General features: G+C 37.4%; 1 protein-coding gene across 2 annotated transcripts; it reads left to right on the top strand.

Annotated features, from left to right (window-relative positions):
- The first annotated feature begins 5,511 nt into the window (after positions 1 to 5,511).
- Positions 5,512 to 25,176, top strand: PSPH (phosphoserine phosphatase). 2 transcript variants are annotated; one of them, XM_039346313.1, is made up of 6 exons: positions 5,512 to 5,698; positions 16,206 to 16,361; positions 18,260 to 18,394; positions 20,588 to 20,733; positions 23,510 to 23,658; positions 24,985 to 25,176. In XM_039346313.1, the coding sequence occupies exons 2-6, from the start codon at positions 16,222 to 16,224 to the stop codon at positions 25,093 to 25,095; spliced, it is 681 nt and encodes a 226-aa protein (XP_039202247.1). In that variant the 5' UTR covers positions 5,512 to 5,698; positions 16,206 to 16,221; the 3' UTR covers positions 25,096 to 25,176. The 2 variants fall into 2 exon arrangements, with proteins under 2 accessions (XP_039202247.1, XP_039202246.1); XM_039346312.1 differs by lacking the exon at positions 5,512 to 5,698 and having other exon boundaries at positions 16,093 to 16,361.
- Positions 25,177 to 26,141: the final 965 nt, after the last annotated feature.

The following is a 26,141-nucleotide window of genomic DNA, read 5'->3' as shown; positions in this document are numbered from 1 at the left end:
GTTAGAATTAAACTTTTCACAAGATGCAGGGACAATAATATGCTTATAAACCATTGGTAAAGAAGATAATATATTCTTTTCTGGTTTTGAATTCCTAATCTGAAGTCTGTCTAGGTTACCATATTTATTTATACATGGATCCTTATATATTCCTTGAACTATATAGAATCAATCACTAGAGGGCAGTGCATTCATACTTCATTCAAAAACTTGGCTTCCTTTTCTGGCTTGTAGAAAATGTAGATGTTAGTTCTCAAATGATTCTGAAACTGATTGCCTGTCTTCTACTACGCTATGGCTGAGAGCAATTTCAGAGGTGTAATGGAAAGAATGGTGTTGATTGGGAATACATTTTAGACACCACTCAGCTTAAACCTGCGGTGCTAATTAAATTGATCTCTTTTTTTTAATCCAACAAAGGAAAAGAAAGATATTGGGCTTTGGGAAATCCAATAGTGTACTTCCCATATTATATCTAAATCCAGGGTATAGCGGAATCTTGGAACAGGGTGAAATCTTTGAATTTGTGATTTCAACAATTAAGAGTTTTCAATATGTATGCAGTTCTAGTTCTCTCACGTAAAAAGCCCGGTGGATGACCTTGGGCCAGTAGCTCTCTCTCAACACTAGGAAGAAAGCGGCAAGGGCAAACCACTTCTGAAATCTTGCCAAGAAAACTGTAGAGGCTTGTTGCTAGGATTCAAGACTGACTCAAAGGCATACATATATACACAACGTTCCTATGCAACTTCCTCCTCAGACCCTTCAGCAGAAAGACTTTTCTACAAATTCAAAAGCAGATCTGATTAATAGTGACAATAACTGTGACAATTGAGACAAATCATTTTTTATTTTGCTTCTTGTAACGTCAAATTCTACAGAGCTTGTGGGCAGGTTGTTTTTTATTAGAAGAACATAGAATATAGAATAATAGGGAGATCCTAGTCTAATCACCTGCTCAAGCAGGAGACACTATACTGTACCATTCTGCACAAATGGCTGTCCAGTCTCTTCTTGAAAACCTCTAGAGATGGAGCAGTGACAACTTCTGGAGGCAAGCCGTTCCACTGATTAATTCTTCTCACTGTCAATAAATTTCTCCTTAGTTCTAGGTTGGATCTCTCTTTAATGATCCTTCCACCCATTAGTACTTGTCCCGCCCTCAAGTGCTTGGAAAATAGGTCAGCCCTGTCTTCTTTGTGACAACCCCTCAAGTACTGGAAGACACTATCATATCACTCCAGTCCTCTCTTTGTTAGTTGCCTATATTTAGTTCATCTTATGGATAGACCTCTTATCTTTGTTGCTTTTCTCTGCACTCTATCTAGAATCTCAACATCTGTTTTGTACCTTGGTGACTGGAACTGGATGCAGTATTCCAAGTGTGGTCTCATCAGTGCAGTATAAACCAGTATTATCACTTCATGGAATCCAGAAATTATCCCTCTTTTGATGCAACCTAAGATTGTATTAGATTTTTTGGCAGCTCCTGACCATTGCTGGCTCATACCTGAGTGGTGGTCTACTAGGACCCCTAGACCTCTTTCATCTTCTCCCTCTTCTACCACTTGTGTTTCAGCAGCCTGAGCATATAAAGAATATTCTGTTTGTTGATGTCTGGTAATCTTATGAATTTTTACAACCCACAAATGCCTGCACAATTAATTTTAGTGCCACCAAAAGAAATTAAGCATTTTGTTCAGAACTTACTACATCTTCTCAATATCAATCACCATTCCAGTTCTGCACAGTGTTGAGAAAAATGCTTGGATGCAAAACTGATTAAGTGACATTATGTCAATGTCACAGCTTTCAATGGAATTTTTAATTCAAGAAGAATTATGATTTGTTAATCAGGCAGCTTCATCTTATTACCAACACTTCAAATAATCCAAGCAAAAGCATATAACATACATTGGAAGAAGGTGTGGAGGGACAATAGCCATTTATTCCATTTGCCTTTGGTTGTGGGATTTTTATTATTGCTTTAGGAATAGCAACTAATGTTAGCTTGGAATACTTGTTCACTTCACTTCACTCACTCATTCACTCACTCACTCACTCACTCACTCACTCACTCACTCAATCAGAATATAGTTGGAAGGGATCTTGGAGGTCTTGTAGTCCAACCCCCTCCTCAAGCAGGAGACCTCTCCATTTCAGACAAGTGATTGTCCAGTCTCTTCTTAAAAACCTTGAGTGATAAAGCACCCACAACCTCAGATAGCAAGCTGTTCCACCAGTTAATTGTCCTCATTGTTAGGAAGTTTCTCTGTAATTCCAGGGTGCTTCTCTCCTTGATTAGTTTCCATCCATTGTTTCTTGTCCTGTCTTCTGGTGCTTTGGAAAATAAGTTGCCCCACTCTTCTTTGTGACAGCCTCTCAAATACTGGAATATTGCTATTATATCCCCCCTAGTCCTTCTTTTCTCTAGACTAGTCAAACCCAAATCCTATAACCATTCTTCATATGTTTTAGTCTCTAGGCCTTTAATCATTTTAGTTGCTCTTCTTTGCACTTTTTCCAAAGTCTCAACAGCTTTTTTGTAATGTGGTGATCAAAATTGGATGCAGTATTCCAGATGTGGCCTTACTAAGGCTTTATAAAGTGGTACTAATACTTCACGTGATTTTGATTCTGTACTTCTGTTCATACAACCAAGAATTGTATTAGCTTTTTTGGCTGCTGCCTCATACTGCTGCCTCATGTTTAAGTGATCATCCACTAGGACTCCAAGGTCCCTTTCACAGTTACTGTTTTTGAATCACTTACTTTATTTAATCTCCTACTGGTCAGCCAGAGGGAAAATGCAGATTGATTCATTATTCTCAGCATTCCAGGAGTGAATAAATTTGGCATGTTTGCTTCAAACTGCTTTTGAGGAATTAAGGAATGGAAATAGTTTTACAGATATACCCTTTACTTTGCCATAGTTATCACCATACTATGCATTTCTCTAAATGGGGTCTGTTAAAATATATGTATAAGTGTGTAATGTATGTTTAACAGTCCTGACAGATTCACTGACATATATGGATAATCCATTAAATATAACTATTTATCTTAAACATAGATAATTCGTAGATAATGCCCAGATCAGGTTTATCAACTTTCAACTGGTCTATATAACCAAACCTTTAAGAGAAGCTTGTGTAGCCCCTACATCATACTTTCTGCTAGCCAACTGATCAATTGGATCTACAGTGCAGAAGGAAACTGGCAATCTGCTTTGAGCTCCTTCCCCTGTTCCCAGCAACTCTTAATGGTGTGTGAAACCAGTGATTTGCATCAAAGCCGCTGGAATTCAGAAGGAAGTTGTATTGCTTCTCCTTTCTTCCAGATAAAACTGATTAAGATGGCACATATATATACCTCTCACCTCACCATTCACTCCCAGGCTTCCATGTTTGCCATGGTGACAAATTTCTGTTGCCTTCCAAATTTCTAGTGCTGATGTTCTGGCAAGTCTGCAAGTCTTTTCTCTATTCATGCCAGTACACTGGTAAAAAGCCAAAACATCCCATTTAGTGAGAGTACCCTATTGACTAAAACCAGCTGTACAATTTAAATATCATTTTATTGCCTTGAAATAGCATTTCAGCCCAAGAATATACTAAAATTGCTTATAATTGCAGTCACCACTTAGTCTCATGTGATCAACAGAGGAGTGATTAATCTCATTACTGGGTTTATTTCTTTGCCTGGAAAATTCTAGTGAGATCATATATATATTAAATTTATGCAGTGTAATTTCAGATAATGTTTTACCACAAATGTCCACAAATTCTTACTGTTTTCTTCAAAATAATTAAAGCAGAATTGCACTCCTTGAGCAGAGGCCAGCCTATGGCTGGATCACAAGCTCACTAAGGTACAAATAACATCACAACATGTTACAAAAGGGAGGGACTAATGCAATACTGTTTTCATGAAGCACTCCAGGAATACCACTATAAAACCTATTATAATCAAATTCAATGGATAGAGTAATGAACTATACCTACTTGATTTTGAAAGGTGTTACACAAGAATGTTTCAACTTTTTGGGAGAGACTGAGGTACACAGGAAAGTTGTGATTTTTTTAAAATGTTCTCATATATTTGAAAAATTAATGCAGGTAGAACAATACCCATATAGGCTGTGTAATTTATAAGACACAATCTAATTATTAATTTAACTCATTTTCTGATATTGCACAAAATACTGAATCATGAATATTAAATTGACAAGGTTCACACCATATGCTAACATAAAACAAGAACCAATCTCCCCTGCTGAAATGTCAGATATAGAAATTGCTTGAGAGGTGTGACTTTTGCTGTGGTAAAATTTTCTTTGGAAATTTTGGAAAGGCTTAAGAGATGAGATTTGACTAGAGAAATATTGTAGTTTTTTTAAATAAGGTTATTTACAAATCAGAGTTCACTTTTGTTGTATTTACTTGATGTACTTTTTTGTCACTTTATTATTTTCCCTTTCCTTTTTATGTTAGTTTGTATTTTAATGCATGATGTTGAAACTTAATAAAAATATTATATAAAAAAGGAAAGGCTCAAAAGATGCATAGATAGAGAGTGTGGGTGTCAATGTTGGGTAATATCCTGCCTTCAAATAAGGGGCTGAGCATTTTTGGTCTCTTTCAGCTGGTGGCTCTAAGCTTTGCCTTCATACAATATAATATACTGTTTCTTAAAATAACTCTTGCTACTACCTAAAGTTGAAATGGGGAGCTATGATTTTAAAATTTATTTTGATTTATTTGGGAACACCTTAGAAGTTTACCCATAATAATTTTCATGGGTAAGAAAGACAAGCTTCTGCAGAACACAGTTTATTTACTAACTGTTGAATTGCAGAGGGCTGTGGGGAGGTTTGAAAGTGTATGTTCACTTTCATGTTCATAAAAACAGTCCAGGAGAGCCCAGCAGGTATAACAGAGGCTCAGTGCTAAGTAACTTTTCTTCACAATGTAATCCAGAATGTATAAGGCGCTGGAGTTTCATAACAAGCAAAATTATGCAAAAAGAGATCACTGGAAAAAAAAAAAGACCGAAAGAGCTGAACTGCTGCAAACAAAATTTGTGCCACGATTTTATATCTGTGGATCTTTTTGGAGAAACAGTTCACACTTTCTTGCCTGCTTCAAAACTGCACCACATTAGTTGCTTTTTCAGCACTCAGGCTTCTTCCCCTTGTCTCGTTGCAGTCAGTAGCTTTTTGACCCTTCACTTTCCTTCTCCAGGTTGCCTTCCATGCCAGGCCCTCTGGCTCAGCTCCCCATCTCTTAATCTGACTCCTACAGACTTGGCAAGTTCAGGGTGACTTGTTCAAATCAAGACAATTTTCCGCCCCCTTCTCCACCCACTTTCTCTCTGCCGGCTTCTCTTCGACCAATCGGGAATCTTGCAGGGCTGGGTTTGAGGGACTCCTCCCCTCCAAAGTGCAAAATTACACGTTTCTTTCTCTGTAAACAACCTGAGCCCTTTGCTTTCATGTAAGCAGGAATCTTTTAAAAAAGGAGGGCCACTGCTTGCTCAGCAGAATTAAGAGGGCTGTTCAGTAAATGTGGCTGGCTTCCAGTTCATTTGGTGCTTTTGCATCTATGTGACTGAAGGACTTCTCTGATCCTTCTCTCCGCTCCACAGTCAGGAGGTAGCTGGCATTGACGTCCAAAATTGCAAAGGACACCACCATACTGTAAGTTGCTGGGAGTTTAAATTCAGGGAGCGTATTTCCATTTCCTTTCTTTTCTTCTTTTTCCCCCTCCAATTTTACGGCTTCTTCAAACTGACAGCTAACACAGAGAATTAGCTTCCAAACCCTCTGCTGGTTGATGCTGTTTTTGCAGTGGTGCTGGATGAAGAGCTGGGCTCTTTTGTAATGTACAATGAATGAATGATGCAATCCCAAAGAGGGAAAACATCAACATCTCATCTGGAGCAGAAGGTTGTTCTGTCTGTATACTGCATAACGTGTCATTTTGAGGCTCCTATCCCTCTGATAAAAGGCTTTTAAAAATATAAGACAAACTATATCCAAATCATCAACACTTGTTTCAGGGGGAATCTTATTATGAAGAACTCTGCTGGATTACACTCAAAGTAAAGCAGTTCATCTAATCCAGTAGCTTGTTTTTTACAATGGTTAGTCAGATTCTTCAAGGAAACCAAGGCACAAGTTATGAAATTGATATCTTGTTTATGTGCTTAGAAAGATTTGCTATTGAGTATGGAGATTCCATTTCGCTCCCATCAGTAATCACCCCCAATAGATATAATAAATCTGACCACTGTTTTGAAGGCATTTTAAGCTTCTATTTTTAAAGTAGTAATATTTATTTTTAAAAGCAATTTAAGCCCATGCCACATATTCTGATGTTGAAGAAATGTTTTATTTTGCCAGAGGAAAATAATGCAGGATTCTGTGGAGTGAGAAAACATACCTTCATTAACCACAGTATTCAGTGTGGTTATTGGAAAGAAATTGAAACAATGTGCTAATGAAAGGAAATATTTTGAAAAAAAAAGAAAAAGCAAGAAAAGCAGAACTTTTCAAATCCTTTTTGTAAACAGCCTTCAGTGGGTTGCAGTTCTGCAGTCAGTTTTGTACATGGAAATCAGTTGGATTTTGTGGAAAACTGCAGCATATGGATCAAGCAAATTTCTCACAACTAGTAGCTTTCTGCAGCATTTCCAGTATAGACACCAGTGTTCTAAGCTGATGAACGGTTCAGCAAAGATGAGAAAGAAAAAAACCCAAAGAGTCTAGGAGTCACAGAAGAGCACAGAATTAACATATATTGATTACTGAGATCTTCCAAAGATCTTGTAACTCAGAGGCCCCCAATCTTTTGGGCATCAGGGCCCATTTGCATGGAGAAAGGTTTTTCCATGGACCAGAATGTGTGTGGTTTTGTGTGCTGCCTGCATCCCTCAGATGGGACTTTGCTTGTTTGTGCAGACCGGTTGCGGGAATGCCGCGGCTCAGTACTGGTCCACGGACCAGGGTTGGGGACCCCTGTTGTAATTCACTATCTTTATAGAGAGAGTCTGCTTGCTGTTGTTGGAATTTTCTTCCACCAGGCCAAGAAACTTTTTAACAATACTGAACTGTTTATTGTTCCAGGTAGCAGATTCCACAGATGATGCTCACAGTCTCTGATGAAATCATATTGTATTCCCATATTTTGTCTCCATTTTTTAAAGGTTGAAGAAAGGTGGAATCAGATTCCCATGCAGAGGGAAGCTCATATCTTTAAAAATGTGCTATCATCATTGATACACTTAATGAGATTAGTGTTGCTGGTTTTTTAAATTATTTTCATTATTCTTACTTTGCCTATGGGCAGAAAATTCTAAAAATTCTCAAAAAAGCTGACAAGAAATAGCCACAGATATATATATATATATATATATATATATATATATATATATATATATATATATATATATATAATATTAACGAAAATCCTGCTTAAAATTGCTGCTTTAAAATGTTTTTAAATATATAAACACAACTTCCTTTTTCTTTCTTTTTCTTCTTGGTGATTAGAGTGAATTGCTTTGCACAGATTTTTGAACCTGCCAATTCAAGTTCCTTGCTTTAAAAAGGATGATTCATCATTGTCAACATTTCTTTTAATCTTTGAAATCTAGGAGTGGCCTGTTTAAGAGAGGCTTCCCAGTTATTTTTTTTCTCAAAGCTAGCACTCTCTCTTTTCTAAAAAGATATTCTGGACTCAAGTACTTGGCTGTTTTCAGCCAAGGTGGACAAAGAGCAAGCATATAAGTGGTTGCACATTTTCTCAGGCTATGGTGTTTGATGTCCCTGATGATGCAGCAACGAGGTCTTTGTCTCCCCTTGGCATGCCCCAATTACGTTCTGGGGTCTTGCCAATTGTGTCTCCAGAAAGTAATTGTTAGTAAGAGTCAACCCACTGTGTGCTGAACTAGGCAAAGCATGAATGAGACAAAGCTCAAAGCAAAAACCAAGCAAGGAAGATGGCACACTAGCAGGATCCATAGAGAATATTGGCAGCTTTGCATATCTCAGTAAATGATTATTAGCTTTACTATGGTTTGTTCACCAAACAATGGCCAGCTTTGTACAAAATTCTGTGTGACTCTGATTGCCGAATCATAAGATACTTTGAAGAGGAAGCCACTTCAAATTCTCACATTAAGCATTGATGGATCATGCAGCAGTCTCTACTGCCTTCTGGTGCTTAACTCTGCCCACAGGCTTTTTATTTTTTTCAAAGGTGGAAAGCATATATTAATTCCTCTTCACCATGAGAAACTGAGCAAGAGGAAAAAAGATTAATTAATTAATTAAGAAAACATAAATAGAAGCAATCAAATCATGTGTGTTTCCATTCAAATAGGATTAAATGCAATTGTGGGAGTACAGAACATCTTTCAATATCTTCTATAGCTATAGCAACCCATTATGTCCATCTTCAGAAGCTGTTTATTTCCAGATATATTGTCTTGGGAATGGACAATAGGACAGGGATTTCCTTCCTTCTTTGCTTCTAGGTTTCTTAGGAGTATCTGGATGGTCACAGTGGAAGCAGAATATGGACTGAACAGATATTTGTCAGATCCTATAAGGCATCCATTACATTCTTTATTTATGTATTAATTCACATCGCTAATATAGGCAGTATTTTTCATTATAACCTAAATATAAAAAACCCTAGCCTTTTCTCACATAAACTCACCATTAACATTTTGACTGCTGGGAAGAAAATACAGAAAGATTGAAATTAGAACAAAGGGATGCATTAAATATCATAATATATCCTAATTTATTCATATAGATTCATATCTTGTCCTACTGCATTACATCAAAGTGGCACAAACAAAATGAAAAATATTCAAATAAAAATAATAAATCCTCCAAATTAAAACTCTGGTAACAAAAGGCAATTAAAATATTTAATAATATTAAATATTATATTTTTTATTAAAGAAGGTATTCATGTTACAAGAGAATCCCACCATCTGAGTATTATTATTGAACTATCCAATGAAATGTAAAGCCCCATTGAACTCAATGGGACTTACTTCTGAGTAGGGATTATTTGGCTTTGGCTGTCTAAACCGAAGGTCTGGTGATGCTGCTGTATTTTTTCTCTTGCTGCCTCCATTCTCCAATTTCTCTTTTCTGGATGTATTGTATTCTTGATCTTGTTTCTGTGTCTGTTAGATTTTCATCCTGCCTTGTCTTATTTCATTCCCAGCAATAGCTGGAATACAGTGAGGTCCTTTCACCGGACAGCTGTTTCAAAACTGAAGCCCTCTTTTCAGAGAAGAATGGCATTTTCATTGCTTATGAACTAAGCAATGAACTAGAAGCAGTCCTTAGGCTTCTAGTGCCAGAGTCAAATTATCAGTAATCTTTTAAACTTGTGATGATGCCATTTTTCATTCTGGTTGTCCTTGAATTTTACTGTACTAATAGCATCTTGGCAAAAAAAAACAAAAGTACTTTTCCATTTCCTATTGCTGAGACTGTAATCAGTATGCAAATTGCTCCACCTTTTCTCTGTTGCCCAATGCTAAAACAGCTATCTATCACACCCTCAAAGTTCCAGTCTGCTGGATAGCTTCTTCAGCAATAACACAGTTGGTTCTTCTATTCCCAGAGCTGACTTCCAATAGAAATGGATAAAAATGCTAATTAAATCACCTGTTTTTATTAGTTTGGCAATAATCCCCTCCATGTTATAATTTATTCATTTATCTAGAGCCAAAAAGACATCCAAAGTAAAGTTATTAATAATTAGACAGCCCGTGTCTTCAGGTTAAAAATTTAAAGAACAAAAGATATAAGAAAATAGAGGTCTGTTTGCCCCCCCCCCATGGTGATTCATTGCTTTAGCTTCCTTAAATCATATCTGCAAATTTATGTAAAATGCCATACTAGAAAAAAAGAATAAATTGAGAAATTGAGCATCACCTGGGTAGCCTGGGTTGATGTTTAGTTTACCTTTCAAGGATGTTGTTCTAAGTTGCTTGTTTTTTCAGTTCCATTGAGCACCAAAACTTAACGATTTGCTGAATTCCTGAAAAGTGGCAATGGTACCAGGATAGAAACAGAGGAAGCAGTGAGTTCTAATCCTGCTTTAGGCATGAAAGCTGGCTGGATGACTTTGGATCAGTCATTCTCTCTCAGCCCAACCCACCTCACAGGATTGTTCTTGTGGGAAAATAGATAGAGGAATGAATATATTCACTGCTTGAGTTGCTTATAACTTAATAAAGGAAGGATGAAAATCTAATAAATATATACATTGTGGATATGTTTTGGAGTTGGTTGAAGTAGTATTTGGTTGGGATTAGTGGTTATAAACATATACAGCTTACTTTATTGCACATAAGCCAACTGTACATTATTTAGTGAACAATGATCAAACAGACCATGACTTTTCATTTTTTATGAACTCAGCTGTTAGTCATTCTTTGTAACAAAACTCCAAGCTATGTATTCTGTTATATAATTGCTTATTTTTAAAAGAGTATCCACTTGAAAGAGATTTAAACAAAAGCATTGCCCTTTTCTGCTACCCCTGAAGATTGCCATGAAAGGAAGAGTGACAAACTCTACTATTTAAAATGTATATACACCTTAAAGGCATTCAAACATTAAAGCATGCAGTGTCATCCACATTACCTGGGATTTATCCCTTCAAGTGTAAGTAGGGTTGAAGCCATAGCTGCTGTCCTCTTGCACATTTACATAAATTGAAGAACTTCTAATCTAAGGATTCCTAATACCACTAATCAAAAATATCCTGCAGTTGTCTTTTGTCTTCCCCTGTTCATCATTGCTGCTGTTTGTTTGCTTGATTGATTTATGAGAAAAATGATAGAGCAAATGGCAAAAACCCTGAGAAAATTATGAATGGGAGTAGTACATTTGGATCTCTTCTATGAATGAGACAGGACAATTATAATAAAACAGAACAGAACAGAATAACAGTATTGGAAGTGATCGTTGAGGTCTTCTAGTGAAATCTAGTCCAATCCCCTACTTAAGCAGACCCTATACCAGGGGTAGGCAACCTTGGCTCTTTTGGAGTTGAAGTCCACAAGTCATAAAAAAGCCAAGGTTGCCTATCCCTGCATACTATTTCAGACAAATGGCTGTCCAGTCTCTTTTTAAAGCTTTATCTGAAATCTTTTTCAGAACTTGATGAGACTGAAGAATTCCGCATTTCAAATTGTTGGAAAATTTTCTTTCTCTTTTTTAACTAGTGGGAACTTGTTGCATTGGTTTTATGAGTCTTACATTGCAGTCCCATAAACATTGATACAGAGATGAGCCTAATTGAGTGCATTGCTACTAACTTCAGGTCAATGTGTATATTAGATTACAATTCTGTTATTAGAAACTTTAGCTGAATTTGGCTCATTTTACTTATTTATCTTGAAAATATTTTCAAACATAATAAACAATATAAATTGATATTTGGAGAACATTTTTTCTTCTCTTTAATCATATCTGATTTAATTAATTTAAATGGGGGCAAAATCTCAGAAGGAGAGAAGCAGGAATTTTTCCAGATATCAAGACCAAGACATGTAAAGAGTTATTTGCATATCTCCTGTAGGCAAACAAGCCCAAGAACAAATGGCTATATTTGCATATATTCTCCTATGTAATCAGTTCATATGAAAACAACATCATCTGCATTGGTTTCCAATGGAGTGTACATTTCTAAAATAAGGAGGACTTTGCTTTTAGATTTCTTAAAGTCTCAGCCTCTGTGGTGCAAGATCTTATCCCTGACTGGGAGATGATACAAAGAGGCCTAACCCAATCCTGGAGGGGAGCCTGCTTGGAAGCCCCATTGTGTGCCGCCATCAGCTCAATCATGTAAGAGAGAATTGATATACAAAAGGAAAGTAGTTCCAAGTTTTCCTTCTACTGGTGAGGAAAGACACTCTGTATTTCCTACAGCTTGCTTGCTCAGTGTAATTGTATTTTGTCCCTGACAATGTATATGAATTATGGCTTACACCAGGGGTATGTATGCATCATCAGAAACCCTTTTTTGGCACACTGTAGAGGCCAATTGGGATTATGCTGCTGAACTTCAGTCTCAAACCATCAAATAAATCCCTCAAATTTTCTATCAGTTTCCTGCAGGGAAATAGATGAGTTATGTATCTGCTAGGTTCATACACCTATAAAAAGGTTAACAAACTCCCAACCAAATAAAGTGCGGGGAAATTAACTCCAAATCCTATCCCTCTGGAGATAGCATTAAGTGCTCCCAGTTTCCTGCATGAACTGCTCACACAGGAACAACAACAAGCCAGCACTGGCATGTTTCAAATTTCCACATTCTTGGGTACTTTGGAAAACTAAATTTCCCCACCTTCAGGTGCAGTTGGACTAAGTGTTCTGGCATATTTGTTTGCCATACCTTCCTCTTTCATAGCCAGCCAAAGTGTTCCCTTCCCTAGAGGGTGTGAAAGCCTCTAATATCCAAAGTGAACCCATCTGGCGGAGAAACTTTGACTTGGACATCTGTTAACATCCAAGAAGCATATTTATCACGTCTGAAAAGCACTATTGGAGCAAAGGCATGCCTTTTCAGGACTGTGCTAAATTAAAACGGAATGGATTGATACAGAGCTGCTTATGTCACTTCGGTCACTCATTGCAGCTCTTTGGAGATGAAAAAAAACCTCCAGCTATCAGGCATCAACAAGTTTCTCATCTCTGATTTATGGTATCACTGGATAGTCCAGAGGACATAGAGCAAACCCATGAGGCTTTGGTGCAGCCCATAAAATGCCATCTTGTTTGGCTGCTTAAAACTGGTATCAGTACTGGTTTTCCATAGAAAACCACCTACGGCTGCTTTTCAGCAGTAAGCTGTTTTGAAATTTCTGCATAATTGTGGTTAGAAAAAATGGGTCTGAGAAATAACCATGTTCATTTTTTAGGTCAGCATTCAGTACCTCACAAAAACACTGAAAAAGAAAAAAGGAGTGGGAAAGTCTTATCTGTTTATGTCAGTTATTTGCACACTTTTGTATGCCAAGATACTCACAGGTCCTTAGATAGCATCTACAGAACTCCAACTCTAAATAAAATTTGTAATATTGAAAATTAAAGATAGTTACAATCTTAAACAATTGCCAGATTTTGTGTGATGTTGTGTACTTACATGAATTTTGGAGATGTCAAGTAAGGATGTCAAATTTAGTAATCTCTCAACATTTCAGCAGTTTAAAAAATTCTATTTTTTTTTCTTCTTTTTTTTCATTAAATTTTTTTTTCAGCTGAAAAGAATTTGACTAGTTTCCCCAAGTGGCTCATTTTTTTTCCATGAATGGTCAGAGGTAATGTTTATAAAGCTTCTCCCCAAATGCCAGTGTGGGCCAGTAAAATATCACTGCATAGCAGGCACATGTTTTCCTTTATCACCAAAGGTCCCTGTTGCAATCCAGCCTTGATCAGCAGATATTACATCATGATTTTGAGACATGGTGACGCAGGCAGCTTGGTGCATCTTGGCATGATGTCCCTGTCAAAATTGGCCAGGTGACATGAGATTGAGTTCTGGTTGGATGTTTATTATTTCATATTGCTTGGAAAAAAACAGCTGGATATACTCCAAAGCAGTGAACACGTGCCTTTTTCATGGCATTGTGTAACAATGCGTCATGTTACATTGTGTTCCAACTCTGCCCCAGAGTCAAAGCTCTCTCTTCTGCTTTCTCTGGCTTAAAACAAACAAAAAATTTGGAAGCCATCAGTAAGTCAAGGCTGATAGTAAGCAAATGTGAAGTTCCGCTTTCTCAACACTTTCCCAGACTCTGTCTCTTCTCAAATTCTGACCATATCCAAACCATAAGCTTAAAGCAAACAGTTTTAATTGTCACATCCTACCAGGGTATATTGGGACCCATAGTCTGTGACTTCTTAATGTCAGAGTGAAGTTTGTAGGATTCTTTATGTTTAGCCATCACCTTTACTAATATAAAAACTAGTCTATGTTTATATTGTAAAATATCATTAGGCCACCATGAAACAAAAAGCAATGGAAACCTTTAAAAATATTCTTAGGTACAAGCCATGTTTCAGCACTTCCTCATGTTCTCCTAACTGGTTGGAAGATGCTTCACTTAACTGTTCTTTGAGGATCTGTCCTGATGATGCAGCCTTCTTCTTACCCCTAGCCCATCCATGAGACCATCTAACTTTGATCTGATCTGTAAGTGGTATTCCCCATCTTTTCCTTTGCTATGTGCATAATTTGTGGTACATTGATGGCAATTAATGGCGTTGAATGGCAGAGGCTAGAATCTATCCACGATCTCCCCTCCAGTTGCCAACATCTCTAGACTCTAGAAAGAGTACAGAGAAGAGAAACAAATTAGGGGGCTAGCGGCTAAAACATATTCTGAATGGTTGCAAGAAGTGGATATGTCTGGTCTAATGAAGAGAAGACCTAGGGATGATATGATAGCAGTCTTCTAATATTTGAGGGGCTGTCACAAAGAAGAGGTGAGCAATCTAATGTCAGAGCACCTTCCTGAAGCAAGACAAGAAGTAATGGATGGAAACTTACCAAAGAGAAATGCAACCTAAAATTAAGAAGAAATTTCCTGACAGTGAGAACAATTAATCAGTGGAATGGGTTGCCTTCAGAAGTTGTGGTTGCTCCATCACTGGGTGATTTTGAGAAGAGATTGGACAGCTATTTGTCCAGAATGATATAGGGTCTCCTGCTTGAACTGAGAATAGACAACCTCCAAGGTTTCTTCCAATTCTGTATTCTATTATTCCTTCCATTGCCACTTTGGCCTGGCCAGCAGGAATGATCAGAGATCTGGTTGCCTCAGCCAGAGTAGTCTTAAAAAGCATGTAAAAATAATTAGTAATTCATGTTTAGGAGAAAGGGGACAGGGTAATTGTTCACAAATAGGAGACAATGTAATTAACTCAGGTATATGAAAGGTCCCATTTTGTATATTTGGAGGCTTGTTGTTCCTTCTTCAACAATGAAACTTAGAGATAATTCCAAAATCAGTAATGCTTTTTTCTTTACTTTTTTTTCTTAATCACCTTATCTGATGAAAAGCTCTTATTTTCTCTTTTTCTAGGAAACTCTCACTACATCTGTGGGAGATTAACTAAGGAGACAATGCAGATTTATACTTTGTGCCACTTTCCATATTGGAGCAAAACACATTAAACAAGCTGCCTGGATTAGCTCCTTGAGCAATGTATCTTTTTGTAAGAAGTAAGGGTAGCATACACTATTTGGGCTGCAAAGTTTTTTCTCTCACCCATTGGCTACCCGAGTTCTTCACTACAATTTAATGCAATTAATGACCAGGCCTTTCAGATTAGATACAAAAATGTGAGAGGTGTGAAACAGAAAATCCTCTAAGAAGATCTTGTATAGTTCCTATTATTGTGACTGAGTGGATCTTCTTGATCCACTCATTTAATATCATTATATATAGTAATGTCCCATTCCAGTTGCCAAATAAAAACTTGTTTTTTCCTCATGGGGCTGATTCTTTCCCTTCCCCATAATGATACACTTTAATGCTTTCTTTTAATTTTAATTTTCCTCTTGTTCTTTGGCTAAACTTTAACCAAAGTTTCATTCCCTGGGATATCAAAAATGATTATTTTCAATCCAATTTAAGATGGATTCTTTTAGTGTTCTGCTGTATTTATGTCAAGAACTCTGAGTACCAATTGATGGTGCTTTTGAGAGGGAGCCAGACTGTATACATGGAGAAGATAATTTAATTAAAACTATCATCAAAGGTGATTATTTTTATTTAAGAGGTAAAATTCATTTTGTGGAATTTTTTGGTGCAAAGAGTAAGATAAATGGCTACTCCTGGAGGAAAAATCCTTCTCTTTAGTAAATATGTGTGCCATACCTCAGCTGCATCTTGTCAGTGAAAGTTTCAGGAATGGTTAACTCAGCAGGGGGGGCAACCTTGATTGTCTGCCCATTTCTCTGCTGCCCCTGAAGCCAGCAAATCAGCAGCCTCCTCTACCCTCCTCCACTCCCAGCTCCTGCTTAAAAAAGAGCTGCGGCATTAGCTGTCCCCTCTCAACACAGGGCTTCCAGCCACAGATCTGCTTCTAAGATGGCCCAACTGAGGGTACAGGCTGGAAACCTCCAGAATGACCTCATCTTTCTTTCACATAACAGGAAGGTTCCCAAAAGGATGTCTTCTGTCATGGAGATGAAGGAAATCTTCCTCAATGCTGATGCCGTTTGTTTTGATGTGGACAGCACAGTCATTAGAGAAGAGGGCATTGATGAACTGGCAAAATTCTGTGGGGTTGGAGATGCAGTGGCGGAAATGTAAGTATGATCATGGCTTGCTTGTTTCTTCTGAGAAGAAAGAGCACACCTGGAGATTTGTCTATGGAGACAAATCCATAGTCGTCGAAGTCATGGTTGTCCCAAAGTCTGAGAAACCAGTTTTGTAGTCAACTTTGAAACAGATCACAGGGACTAAAGTCAAGAAGACGGAAGGCAGGAAAATTAAACAAGGAACATTGCTTCTCTTTGACTGGATCAAACCATTGCTTTAAATGTATTGATATGACAACATATACTCATTTTGAGTTCATCTATTATCTCATTAGAAGCTACTCCATGGCACAACCAAAATGCTGCTAATTTTTTTCTCTTGTATCTTAAGTCTTTAGTAATGCAGCAAGCTTTGTCTTTTGCATCTCTTCAACGTGACTTACAAAGTGACTCCAAAGTTTGCCTGTGCTTTTGCTTGCTTTGGCATTTCATTGAATAATGCAGAGAAAATTATAACAGAATCTGTATGTGCAAAGATGAAAAGACAATTAAGGTAGTTCTGTGATGAAAAAAAATGCTTGAATAATTTTATTACCAGTCCAAGGCCTTTGTATCTAATACTTTGAGTATAACATTCAGTGTCAGTGTGAATTTTTGTGATACTACATAGTTAATCATGAAATATTTAATTAAGCTTCCTGTAAGATGAGTTGTTTCATAATGCATGTTCATGTTTTGAACTGGGATAATGGATTTTTGAGTATCTCTGGCACAACTTTAATGTACAGTTTAGAAATCAGGGCTATGTTTCTATAACAAACTTTTAGAATAGCTATGTTGTAAAGTATCTTTACAGAATAGCTATGTTGTAATCAGTATCTGGCATTTCCAGGACCAAGCCTAAACACTGAGAGATTCTATTGGATCTTCAGCTTGCCCAAGCCAGAACAGTGTGAATTGACAATAAACATGAAAAGTTCCTGTAGCTGGTTATGTCTGTTCAAAGAGGTTGCTGACCATAGGTACACAGCTGTTATTGCCTCTGGTACTCATGTATTTTTTCACTGTCCTCTTGCTACTTCTAGTTAAACAAGTTGTGCAAGTTTTTGGCATTTTTTAAATAATAAAAGAGACATGCACTGGGTGTAGTTGAGAAACTATTTAACACAATTGTGGTACCAGAACACAGGGCATTTACCAGGTATTTACCCACAATTATGTTGCATAACCATAAGAATTTTTAATTGCTTTAAAAACTACTTAAGAATCATTCTAGAAATGCCATATGTGTCATTTGTGCTGAAATGTCATATGTGCTGAAATGGCAGGTATAGGTGTTTGGGATTGAGGTAACATTCACAGAAATTTATTCATCCAAATTGTTATTTGGCCCAGAAACAAGCAATAATAACTTTTTGTAAGGCCTTGACAACTTGGCTTTGCCCATGGGCCTGGGGAACCCTGAATGGTATGGAGCCCATCAAGTGGTTCATTTGATTGTGTGCTGTCACCAGAAGAGAGCACGATGGGGAATTATTGTTTTTCATTCTTTTATATTGGGTTTTTATTCTTTGTAAGCCAGCAGGGTCTCCAAGAGTGAGTGGGCGGCCATATAAATCTTCTAAATAAATAAATAATAAAGAAATAAATAAACTTAGCATTAGTGAACAGCAGGTTCCAGCTTTTGAACAGCAGCTTGAAAAATTCAGAATTGTAGTCCTCTTTATGGATTCCAGAAACATGTATTTAGCCATTATGGGGAATGAACTGTCCTAAACAGTATGATCTGATATAATGGGGAGCCCTTATGTTCTTAGATCACAGCATAAATTTTCAGTGGGTTTCCACAATATATTCTAGTTTATCAGATTTATTTTTTTGAAACTCCTCAGGAGATCCTTCTCTTCTTAAAAGCCTGAAATGAATTTCTTTGAATCTCAATTTAGGACTCGCAGAGCGATGGGAGGTTCAGTAACATTCAAGGCAGCTTTAACCGCACGGCTAGGCCTCATACGACCTTCCTACGAACAGGTGCAGAAATTAATATCAGAGCATCCACCCCAGTTAACGCCGGGGATAAGGTAAGAAATATTAGGAATGGTTATGTTATACAGTGTTCCCAAGATGTTTTTTTCCCATAGGTGCTTCCTGTGTGTTCCTAGGATTTTATGAAAGACATAGTACAATAATGCTGGACTGGGACTTGGACCTTTGAGTTGAATTCTTTTTTTCCCCTGTTTATTAAAGCAGTACATCAAATCATGCAAGCTGCTTTTGAATTCAGGCAAGATTATCTTTGTTCCCTCTCCTTTATCTTGCCCATTACCAGTTGAGATTAAAATCCATTGCAATAACACATTTTTTTTCTTGTACTAAACTGCAGCCAAACTTTGCTTTATCTGCTTGTTTTCAAGCTATGATGTGGAATTTGGATTCTGATCTGAGGATTTTCATCTTTGGTTCTGGGTGTAACTGCATTCCCGAACTCAAAGCTGGTGAACAGTTTGGGTTCCTCCTGGACTCACGGCTCCTGTGAAGAACAGGTGACAGCCATGTCCAGGAGGGCCTTTGCACTACTTTATCTTGTGCATAAATTGCCCCCATTTCTAAATCAGGAGGCTTTGTTCATTGTCATTCATGCCATAGTCATCTCCCTGTTGGATTTCTGCAGTGTTCTCTATAAATGACTGCCTTCTAAGGCTTTCCAGTTGCTGCAACTGGTCTAGAGTGCAGTAGTGCAGGCACATTGCTATGTCCATGTAAGACCACTACTGTGTTCTGTGAATTGCACTGGCTTCTGATAGGCTTCTGGGTGTTATTCAAAAGTTAGTTATCATCTATAAATCCCTGTATGAAACAGGGCTTTTACTTTCAGGACCATCTACTTCTTGTTATTTCTGAGAGTCCCACAAGTACACACGAGGTAGACAGTCCTTTGCTTGAAGCAGTCATCTAATGGGACCTAGAAGATATGCTTGCTCTGTTGCTGCACCTGTCCTTTGGAACAATCTCCCCTAAGGTGTGGGTGGCTCTGACCCTTATTCTTTTAGAGAACTGTGAAGACCTTATTTTTCCCATGTACTGGACTAAAATGGTAGTTCTTTTGTGAAAATGAGTTTTTTGCTATACCCAGACTTGGCTATTTGAGGAGTTTAGTAATGTATTTTTTAATTTCTCATTCATATTAAGAAGTCTACAAGTTTAGAGCTCATTCTGAGCTAACCTGCTTGTTTTTTTACACTTGTCTATTCAAAAAAGGAGAAGAGGAGGGGAATCTCCACATAGCTGCAAATCTGTGAAAGTCACAGACTTTCAATTCCCATCCTAGAGTCATGTGCTATCCAGTCAAGGTCAGTCTCATGACCATAGAAGCAGGGCCAAGAACTCATGGTGCCAGGTTTTGATAAAAACTTTGGATTATTGTCCTGGTGGTGCAGTGGTTAAAGGACACTATTGCAAGCAAACTCTGTCCACAATCTGGACTTCGATTCTGACAGGGCTCAAGGTTGACTCAGCCTTTTCTCCTTCTGAGGCCCATAAAATGAGGACCCGGAGACAATATGCAAATAATGCTTCTACATTGTAAACTGCCAGAGAGTGCCATAAAGTGCTATGAGTGGTATATAAGCCTAAATGCTATTGCTATTGTTGTTTGTTGGGAGTGTCTGCCCAGAACCTAGCTTCAGGTACTGTGGAAATTCGCCATTTTGGGGATATCTCTGCTATCATTATTAAGGAACTTGTAGGAAATTTGGTTATCATCTTGTTTAAGTTAATAAAAGCACTTAAAATCTCTTTATTCCTAGGAGTACTCACTGTCTTGGGATCCAAACAAACTGATTGCCTGGGCATTTGATCACTGCCCTGATATTTGGCAAAACACTGCCATAGAATCTTCTCATATATTTCATTCACTCCAGATGTCTTCGTTTTCAATTTCACAATTCACAAATAAATTTAATCTTTTTTATACTTGTTGGGGATTATGCAAGTTGAAATACAATGTATAGGAAAGGCATTAGAGTAGAGAAGGTTATTCTGGAGGAAGATCTCTGGGGAACTCTTACTTCTTTGTGCCCAATGAACCTTTCATTTATTTAAAGTTTATTACTGGAGCCTGGCTTTGTGACCCTCAAGATCCCTTTGGACCTCTCTTGCTCATTTTGTGTCTATTGATGGTAATAATGCAGGTAGCAAACATAGCAAAATAACCTGTTTGAATGTATTTGTTCTTTTCCCCTGACCTTATAGCCTTTATTTTTTTTTTCTTGAAGAGATCTCGTCAACCTGCTCCACCAGCGAGGTGTCCAAGTTTTCTTAATTTCTGGAGGGTTTCAGAGTATTGTTGACCATGTTGCCTCACAATTAAATATTCCAACAGCAAATATCTTCGCCAACAGATTGAAGTTCTACTTTAATGGTAAAATTTTCCATTTGATTGAACTTAGAACTGATAAGGTTGTTGACTTCCATAGGGTCCAAAGATAATAATAATAATATCTGTATGATGTGTTAAGCATTGAAACAGAATTACAGAACATCTCAGTTCTGTGGCAAAAGAGGATAAAAAACTGTTCAAAGTCGGTTTCTTTAAAAAAAATGAAATATATAAGAATTATTTGAAGGCTAGCTACTCAACGTGAAAATGTATTCCATACAAGACTAAATAATTTCTTCCTTTATTGTTGAAATTTATATTTAGTAGGTATTTGTTTGTCCTTCTAAGCATAGGGCTTATTTTTCCCCATGACAACCAGGTTGTGAAGTAGGTTGTGTTGAGAAAGCAAGACTGGCCAAATCACCCAGGGAGCTTCTAAAACTGAGAATGAACTAGAACCTGGGTTCTCCCACTCTTACTTCGGTATGTTAACCACTGGACCATATTGCATCTTATGAGCAGAAAGGCTTTTTTAATTACTTTCCTACTTGAACTTTCCTTCTTGGTTTGGAACTCAGGAAAATAATGGCATTCTAACACACTACTATATGGCCACATGATACATTTCCATTGAAAAGTACTTGCAAACTGTAAATTTAGATTAGAAGTGGAATCTGTTTCAAACTGAAGGCTGCAGTATCTTATGATATACCCAAGAAAGCAACTCATGCTCAAAACCCAAAATATGTGTCATACCTATATTTTACCACTAGCTCACTGGTAGATCAGTCCATTTTCATCCATGCATGAAAAAAGCGACTACTCGTTTCTCATACATAATTAACGCCCATGCACTTTATGCACAGAGGGCCTTTTCTAAGGGAGAGGTAGCTAAACCTCCACTTGTCCTTAACAAGTCAACTAACAAGTCTGATTGCCAATTCATACAGTTAGTCAAGGTTTGCTGTGCATTTCTTATAGATCTTATTGTGACTTTTCACATTACAGTACACATTTCAGAAGTGTGAATGAAATATACTGTAAAACTAGTTTGTTGAGCTGTCTGCAAAAAAGAACTTTGGGGTTATAAATATCTGAGAAGCTTTAGCTTTAGGACACTTAAGCTTCTCAAATTTCTGGGTTGGCAGTTACGGGCTACATTAGGGCAGAGCTAAAAGTCCATTAGTCCAGCCATGTCTAACAATCACATAGCTGAGAATTTTGGGACTTGTAGTCTGGAGGGCAAAGGAAGGGAAGACTGGTCTAGTCCAGCTTCCTGCTTCCCAAAGAAGCCAACAAGCCACAAGTTTATCTTGAAGCAACAGGTCCCTGGCCTTCATCTTTTGCTTTCCCATCAGCTGGGATTCAGTGGCATATAGATTTAGAGGTTCTGTTCCAACATCATAGCTAATAATCTGTAAACTACTGTGACCCTTACTAAATCTTCCCTCCTTCCAAACTGCAGCAATTTTAGCCTGTTCTTGTAGAAAGGGTTTTCCAAAGCTGTTTTCCTCTGGACTATTTTGAATTGTTTAACTTTTTTAATCATAGTTCCAATTGTTCCTTACATTGATCCTCAGCTGGGAAAACAAGTTGAAGGGAAATCTTTAGACAGTAAATGGTTGTGTTTTAAGTATTAGACTTTCCAATCAGTTTCCCAGTTATGAAATAGCAGTTGCCCAGGTTATGCAAAACAAGTAATTCCTTCCAAGGGTTAAGATTTGACACTTTGCTTTGGCACATGACAAGAACAAGGGGTGTGTTGCTGAGATCAGCTTGTTTATAGAGTGATCAGCAGGGTCTCTTATCCATTAGCTAATAAAACATACAACTTCAAGATTAAGTTATCCTGCTAGTGATATCCTACTGCTATTACAAATTTCCAGCCAAGCTCAGCTTATTTGGAACATTGCAATAAACAGGGTCACTCAAGTGTGCAGTACTTGGCTTTAGATTAATCACTCTGTACTGCCAGAGGGAGAAATAGAAACAAATGAAAAGATCAGAAATTTTCCACTGCTCTGTTCTGATCCTTTTTGCTTGTAGAGAAGGGTAGGAGGCCTGAAAAGAGAGAGAAAGTGGGGAATGGTAATTTCCCCCAAGCCTTAAATGATGGAATCAGAAGCTAATGTGTTTGGGAACTGTTTCTACTTTCAGGATTTAGTTTTGAAATTAATGACCCAATAATAGACATTTGAGCCCCTGAGCATGTAAGAAAAACTAGTTTTTTCATGTTCAGAGCAAAAGTACTTAGCCAAATTCATGTACTACAATTATTAAAACAGATTATTAAGACAGAATCAGGATGGCATAATGATTAAGAGGTCAGAATGGCACTGGGGAGACACAGATTCTAGACCAGGGGTGTCAAACTGCTGGCTCGTGGGCCGGATGCGTCATGCCGAAACTGCGCCCACCCCATTAACGGCAATGGAAAAAAGTCGTGATACGTCGTGACACATCACATGACGTTGCGAGTTTGACACCCCTGTTCTAGACCACATCAGCCCTAAAAGCTTCCTGGGTGACTATGGGTCACCCTCATTCCAAGTTCTTGTTGTGGTGTTATGTATGGTCTCCTAAATGAAAAGGTAAGATATAAATAAATCAGATCCAATATGTGAATAAAAACTAGATTTCTAACCAGAGAGTGGATTTCCCAGACTTGAAATCTTTTGTATTGGAATTCCGATGATTAGAACTTCCCTCATTCTTTAAGGACATTTTTCTCCCTTTCTCAGACTTCTAACATCCTTGAAATTCTTCCTAGTATTTTGGGACAGTCAGTCAAGGGTTTCTCTTTGTATCATTTCTTCAGGAGAATATGCCGGTTTTGATGAGACACAACCAACAGCAGAGTCAGGTGGTAAAGGACAAGTCATCAGTTACTTGAAAAAACAGTTTCAATTTAAGAAAGTAGTTATGATTGGAGATGGAGCAACAGACATGGAAGCCTGCCCTCCAGCAGTGAGTATCAAAGATAGACATTTCAACCACAATTTAATTTTTATTAACCCTTCTTCCTGTTGGTCTAGGATAGTCTGTGCTGAGTTTCCTGTATTTTTATCTCTACAGAGATTGGAATAGGCAGTGTGTCAGAGACCAAGACTGACCAAAAGCTGTGGAGCTTTTTGGCCCCGTGTTTAAATGCAATAAACCCCATATAAATTAGTCAGCAGATTTGCCTAGCATATACTGTATAAAAATGGTCTAGTCTAGCCTCCTGATAAAACACAGATTCACCTGTCTTCCTTTCAATTTTCTCTCTCCAGAAAGATTTACCTGCACTTTCCAAACCTTAGTATTTCAAAAGAACTTAATTTACATATTACAGTGCAAAATCTACATACCGTTCAGATGAATGAACCCATAAAACATGCACAGATGAAAAATGGGAGCCTTTTTAAAAATTCATTTTTGGTACATACCTCTCCATAAGGAACCAAGCATGATTCTTGTTCCTGGTTAATAATTATCACTCATTGTTAATTATTGTCTTTAATATCTTCTGGGGGAGGGGAGGCAAATCAGAATGAAGAGCTCATGAAGCAATCAGAATATTTAGACTTGGCATTTGAAGCAAAATTCTTGTGCTGGTCATGGTAGTTGGCTGGCTTTTAAAAGCAAATATTTCTCCTTTATTAGATCAGTGGATTTAGATTTGGAATTTTGGATGACCAAATAAAGGAGGGCAACACAGTGGCTCCTGGGTCGGAAAGATATGGTGCTAGGCTAGCTAAAAGAAATTATTTCAGAATCATTTTCTCCAAAGGATTTTTAACAGTGAACAACACAACATGGAGCAGTGATGCAGGGCAGCTAATGAAAAAGATACAGAAACAAAGACAAAAATTCAGAAGAATATGGTAGCACTTTTCTGAGTAACACATTTTATTAAAAGGCATATACTTCAATAAAATTGATTAGTTGGAACTCATTCCTTCTCATTTTTGACCACTGTATATACTAACACAGTTCTCCTCCTAGAATATCTAACCATAGGAAGTATTAAGACAGAAAGACAGGAATGCCACAAATGTTTGAGAAATTTGCCTGACTATTAATAAATGTCTTTATTTTCTTGATGTCCATATGCCCAAATTATGTAACTCTCTTAAGAATAATCAACATTCAGTCTTGTTGTTCAGAAGTGTTACTTTTTCAGTAGCTTTAGTTTAGGTTGTTACCAGAGGATGAGGACACATTTCTGTTTTGTCCATGACTTGTGAACTCTGAAATGGTCTTTGGGGAAAGGAAAAATAACTCCCAGCTTGTCCATTTCTGTTTGCCCAGGACTGTTTTATCGGCTTTGGTGGCAACGTTGTACGGAAACAAGTAAAGGAAAAAGCAAAGTGGTACATCACTCATTTTGACGAGTTGCTGAAAGAACTGGAAGAACGATAAATTATTAACTAGACTTATTTTATTAATACTTATTGTAGGTAGATATATAATTATGCAATTAAACATATTGTTATTTGCAAATGGATGTGTTCTGGACTGTTCGTTTATGGCTCTGCAGGAGGGCATAGCCCCCATTATTACCACATTCAGAGTTTTCAGAGGAAAATGATTCTGGCCCATTTATGAGGAAATTGTACCTGTATAAAAATCATAGCAAAGCTTACTACTGATGATGAGAAAATAATAATAACCATATGCTGCCAGGCTCCCAAAAAGTGTAAGCAGTTTACAAATTGCTGAAAATATTTTTTTAAAAGGAAACAACAATCAAAAGAAAAAGAAAACAAAAAACAAAAATGGCAGGAATGATATACAGTAACTGGATGGTAAATCAAGGGTTTCGCCTTTGGCTGGGTGAAAATAAGGTATCTCATAATTAGTACCAATAATTCACTTATAAAAACACTCAAGAATGTTTTCCTCAAGAATTATGAGGGAAAGGGGATTGAGAAAAGGTTGAGACTGGAACAAGAAAAGATACATTTTATTCACCTGAGGAAGCAGCAGACTGTCCTGTCAAGATGGCAATATCATAATGAAAGGAAGGGAGAAGATAAAGGAAATAAAAATGGAGCTGTAAAACAAGAGATTCAAATTCAAAATGTATATCCTGCTTCAATTTTTCAAGTGTCATCTGATAACTATAAGAATATAATCAGGAATATCACCAGTTTTTCAGCAAACATTTAAAAATCAAAACTGAAGTCAAGCCATGTAAAAGTAGTATTGAAACAAGGAACATGTTTCCAGCCTCTATCTCCTGCAGCTTTGGAGCCAACCCTGATTTGTAACTTTCAGAGATGGCATTCTCAATCTGAGATTCAGTGAAATATAGTGGCTCACAACTGCCATATGTTACAATTCAATACAAGCCAATGACAGTATTTGCACATTAACCATAGTATGATTTACAGTAATGTTTCTACTTCTGCATGTTATATAATCCTACAAATGTGGCTTATTTAATAGACTATGGTTCAATCAAA

Source organism: Crotalus tigris, unplaced genomic scaffold (genome assembly GCF_016545835.1).
Source record: "Crotalus tigris isolate CLP2741 ecotype Arizona unplaced genomic scaffold, ASM1654583v1 scf7180000017987.690289119674:8195010, whole genome shotgun sequence".
NCBI classification, from domain to species: Eukaryota; Metazoa; Chordata; class Lepidosauria; order Squamata; family Viperidae; genus Crotalus; species Crotalus tigris.
The sequence above is the reverse complement of the archived record's forward strand: the minus strand, read 5'-3'. Positions and strand labels throughout refer to the sequence as shown.